The 5,200-nt window shown below is 43.1% G+C and overlaps 1 protein-coding gene across 2 annotated transcripts in view; it reads left to right on the forward strand.

Moving 5' to 3' along the window:
• Window positions 1–4,461, forward strand: part of LOC119303537 (filaggrin-like) — a 6,373-nt gene extending 1,912 nt beyond the window's left edge. Inside the window, exons 3-7 of one of the 2 annotated variants that reach the window (XM_037580667.1) lie at window positions 827–917; window positions 991–1,092; window positions 1,516–1,763; window positions 1,842–1,919; window positions 2,004–4,461. In XM_037580667.1, coding sequence (XP_037436564.1) covers window positions 827–917; window positions 991–1,092; window positions 1,516–1,763; window positions 1,842–1,919; window positions 2,004–4,206 — 2,722 coding nt within the window. In that variant the 3' untranslated portion in view covers window positions 4,207–4,461. The remainder of the gene's footprint in view (window positions 1–826; window positions 918–990; window positions 1,093–1,515; window positions 1,764–1,841; window positions 1,920–2,003) is intronic. The other variant, XM_037580666.1, reaches the window with a different exon arrangement.
• Window positions 4,462–5,200: the final 739 nt, after the last annotated feature.

Below are 5,200 nucleotides of genomic sequence, written 5' to 3' on the forward strand. Positions count from 1 at the left end.
GTTCAAAAGTCTTGAAGACATGTCATTCAGTCGGGCTATGCATATGGGATGATTGTGGCACTTCGTCCAAAATAAATAATACTGTAGGAGTGAGTGAGCTACAGATTCATAGGACAAGATTTCATGTGGACGCAAAGGAAATGTTATGTATACTGATCTCTGAGATGTCATGTTAAAGACACTAGAAGATATCATTTCTGTTGGCAATTGTAAACGTAAATTGCTCTACTATTTTCCTTGAAGAAAACTGGCCACTGATAGCTTGAGGGCTATCAATTTCTATTTGTTGACATTTCACAATGGATCATTTTTTGTTGACATTTCACAATAGATCATATACCTACTCTCATGGTTTAGCCTTCATTCTTTGCTTTGATCATCTGATGATTTCAAGAACAAGCTCTGTGCTATGGTATCTTTGGAGCAATTTTTGTTTCATGCCGGTTACTACTGTCGTAACCAATTGTAACCAGCTTCCCAGATGTCCTGGTAGTGGTAGGTACCGGCATTTGTAATACCAGCCTTTTTTTAAACTTGTTTTGGAAACTCTTTCAAAAGAATTCAAGAACTAATGTTTGCTTGCGTGGTTGGGGGAGGTTAAGAACTTGAGATTAACATGAAAGAGAAAGCAAAAGGAAAAAAAAAGTCTTCTTACTGGAATTCAACGTGCTGTGTTTTGGGGATTTGCCAAAAATCCAGCAAATTGAACAAATAAGACATTCTCCAGTATTTTCACAGAGAATCCATTTCGGGCCAGTTATAAACTTCTGGCACATAGGTAGATTTATATTGAGTTAATAATTTGATCCTGTCTTATTTTATGTAGCTGTGAAGGACAATGTAAAAGGTCCTTCCATCCCAGAGAAAAAGATGGAAGGGAATCTAATTGTGAAACTCTTGGTTTAACTTCTGCACAAAGTTCTCATTGACTGGTCCAGCAGCGTTATAATTTTCCTGGCTCAAATTTGTGATTTGTTTTGTTTTGCATATTTACAGGAAATTGATCATTATCTATGCAAGAACTGTGAATATAAGCAACACCAATGTTTCAGTTGTGGAGATCTTGAGCCATCTGATGGACCAAATGCTAAGGTAACTTGTTATATCTTTCTTACAAGAATGTGGCATGTGGTTTGTTGAGACAATGGTGCCCTTTGTAGTTCTGCGGTTCCCATTCAATGATAATTATTCACTTCCTCCAATGAGTATGCTTGTTGCTTATTTCTTGTTTATGTAGCACCTTTCATGCATCATCATACTCTAAATTTGCTTGTGTCCATCCTGTGTCTTACTAAGTGACAACATTTAAATCCAGTTCCTTGATGTCTTCATTCACATGTATTTTGAATTGTGGGCAACTGAGGCCTGTTGATATTTCGTGCATGTGATTGATGCTCGTGGCTATGATCCTCGAGTATGTTTAGATATGATTCGAAGTGCCCTCTCACCATCTCTGTCCTTTTTTAATATTAATATCTTCGTAGTTCTTCCATTTTAAAGTGTGCATTCTTTTAGGTGTTCCAATGCTACAAAGCATCTTGTGGGCACTTCTACCACCCCAGTTGTATTGCCAAATTACTTGAGCCTGATGATACTGATGGAGCTTGTGAGTTGGAGAGGAGGATTGCTGCTGGGATGTCATTTACATGTCCTGCACATTGGTGCTCAGAATGTAGAACGATGGAAGACAGTACTCAACCAGAACTTTGGCTTGCGGCCTGCAGACGCTGTCCGGTGTCATATCACAAAAAATGTTTCCCAAGGTATTCTGGTATCCAGATATAGTTGCTTGTAGCTTATGTGATTGTCTCGTTCTCATTACATTTAATGGTTTACCACAGAAGCATTTCCTTTGAGAGAAAGCGTGGCACAAGTGTACGCGCTTGGCACCTGGGTGATAGAATTATCATTTACTGTGGGTATGTTAGTTCTTACTCGTTTGTTTCCCAAAGTTTCTCTGTACTTCCTTCTCAGAGCAACTAACTTCTGTTGAAATCTTGCAGAAGCCATAAACTAGAAGCTGAGCTTGGAGCACCTAGCAGAGACCATATAAAGTTACCATCTAGTACAGAAATGGATACTGTTGGAACACATTGCATTGACCAAATAAAGTCAACTCCCGTTCGAAAAATTTATAGAACAAGAAATCTTGCTAAGAAGAAAACAAAAGTGACTGGTAAAAGGAAAATGAACACTGATCAGGGTTCAACAGGAACTGCGGAGCTGTCAAACAAGGTATGTCGAGAAGAAGCCGACCAGATAAAGTTAACTCCCGTTCCAAAAATTTATAGGACAAGAAATCTTGCTAAGAAAACAAAAGTGACTGGTAAAAGGAATATGAACACCGATCAAGGTTCAACAGGAACTGTGGAGCTGTCAAACAAGGTATGTCGAGAAGAAGCCGACCAGATCCAAACAGTAGATATGAATGACTTAACAGAAGATAAGATTCCAAAAGGGAGAGGTGTCCTTGAGAAAGAGACCATCCGTTTGAATCAAGCACACAATGATGAGCTAGAAAAACTTATTGGGGAGGAACAGGCTGAAGAGGATGAAAGCAACACCAAATCTGGAGAAGAGAGAGAAACTCGTAGGAGAGAAAATACATATGGGGAAAAGGAGAAGACTCCTGGGAACAACAGTAATAAATTTGGATTACCTGACGGGCGGTTAACCTCCGGATCTGATGGTGACCGAGAAGTTGATGGAAGCCATGCCTGCCAGCAGGAGCTGAAGAGCCCTCACTGCAATGATAATAACAAAGCAACAGAAATTGATACTTCAAGTGACAAGTCAGGAAAGAGACAGAGACAGGAGGAACAGGCAACTGATGGTAACATGTTGGACTTGGAAAGGAACAATAAGAAGTTTCACATGGAAACTGGAAGAGATGCTCATCAAAGTCCTCAGCATCTTCATAATCACAAAAAAACAGATGCTCGTCAAAGTTCTTGTTCCTCATCAAAAGATCATCCTCGGTGTAATGATGATCAGAGATCTTCAATGACTTCCGAATACAAATCCAGAGAGGGAAGAGGATCAAGTAGAGAAGAGTGGAGAAATAATATGAGGGAAAATTCTTATAGGGGTGGGTCACCCTCGGGGAGAAGAAATTCTCAAAATAGATCAAGCAGACATTCTCCGGAAGGGCGAAGGGCGGAGTATCGTAACAGTCATCATAGAAGCAACAACCAACACAGATATGAGCAACATCGACACGATGATTATTTCAAATGTCGTGATGATTATTCCAAACACCGTGATGTTGATACTGGTGGAAGGAGGTCGAGTCGTCATGAGGATCATTCTAGAGATGGTGGTAGGAGGAGGTCGAGTCATCGTGAGGATCATTCCACTGATGGTGGTAGGAGGAGGTCGAGTCATCGTGAGGATTATTCCAGTGATGGTGATAGGAGGAGGTCGAGTCACCGTGAGGATCATTCCACTGATGGTGGTAGGAGGAGGTCGAGTCATGGTGAGGATCATTCCAGTGATGGTGGTAGGAGGAGGTCGAGCCATTGTGAGGATCATTCCAGTGATGGTGGTAGGAGGAGGTCGAGTCATCGTGAGGATCATTCCAGTGATGGTGGTAGGAGGAGGTCGAGTCATCGTGAGGATCATTCCAGTGATGGTGATATTGGTGGAAGGAGGTTGAGTCCCCAGCAGTCAGCACTTCCTTCTGGTAATTTTGGTACTAGTCTCAGCCCCCCTTCACATCCGACCACTGAATATGGTGCTAGCAGAAGGCATGGTTCCCCTCCATATCAGAGATCTGAACATGCTGCTAGTGGAAGCCGTGGCCCCTATATGAACCCACGAGGATCAGGCCCTGCAGACTATGAAATGGAAAAGAGAAGTGTTCCCCTTCACCATGATGCGCCCAATGTCGAGGAGTACACCGGTCGACCACTGAATATGGTGCTACCAGAAGGCATTGCTCCCGTTAATACGTACTCTCTCCGAGGGGAATCTCCTGGTGCATATGGTCCTGGAACAGATGCCGGCATGGGCGAAGAAACCACATTCCGTGGTGGGCGTTTCGGTGATCATGGAGTGAGGTCAGATTATCCACGAAGCAGCAGCATGAATGCAGAGGATAGGGCTTTTGCTGCAGGTTCCGTTACGGATAGGTATGTCCCGCACCTCGACCGAACGAACCACCCAATAAGAGTTGACGGTTGTCTGCCGGATTATCCCGTATGGTAGGTTGCTGCTGTTGTGATCCTCGTGTTGCCAGTCCCAGCCAGCCTATGAAAAGCCCTGCAGGAAACCAACAGTTAAACCTCAATTAGCCGCGAAGCGAATCGGGTGTCAAACCTTAGTTTGTCAGAGTGGTTGGACGGTAACTTTCAACCCGAGGTGGTGCCAGCGTACCTTAACGAGTGTGTTTGATGTTGGCCTCGGATCTTGCTACTTGTCGATTGACAGAAATGATCTGCTTAGTTTGCGGTTTGGTTGCTGGAGTGTGCTTATTTTATAATCTGGTGTGGAAACTTACCCACAGAAGTAAGCAGAAGTGGTTCAGACAAAAACGGGCCAAGCAAATGGAAGCGCTATATAATGCAGTGAATGCCAATCGCAGCTAAGTCTTTGGTGGTCTTTTTCTATTGCTCCAAATTTGTATGTGGTAATCTGCAGTTGTTCCAAATATGTTGTATGCCAGACTCGGAAGGTTTCTTCAGTTGTGCTCGACTTGTAGAGACCCTCACTGAGGGCCATGTGTTGATGTTTGTAAAAAATAGTGAATGGTCGATTCGTTGTTACCTCTTTTCTCAGGATGCTTGATGTGATGAAGAACAAGTTTTGTCGATCATTTGAGGCGTCGAGGGCATGTATGTAGTTTTGTCTCGTAGAATTCTTAGGCGTTGAGGGCATGTATGTAGTTTTGCCTCGTCGAATTCTTATATGAACGCCCTGTTCGGAATCGCTCCGCTCCGCAACACAGCTCCCGGAGCGGGTGGAGCTGTAGTTGGAAATCAGGGAGCTGCACTTTCCTCGCTCCCGAGATTCCTGTACTGGGTGGGTTGACGAACAGGGCCGAAGATTGAGCTTTGTGTCGAACTAAAGATCTCACGCTACTTTGTTAGAGCGATCGTAGCTTTCTACCGGAATACTCTTCCCATTAGTACATGAATGAAATGATCTTAAGAGTATTTTGTACAAATAATCTTTACGCCGCGTTTGGCTACAAAGTACATAA

This window comes from Triticum dicoccoides, chromosome 5A (genome assembly GCF_002162155.2).
Source record: "Triticum dicoccoides isolate Atlit2015 ecotype Zavitan chromosome 5A, WEW_v2.0, whole genome shotgun sequence".
Classification (NCBI taxonomy): Eukaryota; Viridiplantae; Streptophyta; class Magnoliopsida; order Poales; family Poaceae; genus Triticum; species Triticum dicoccoides.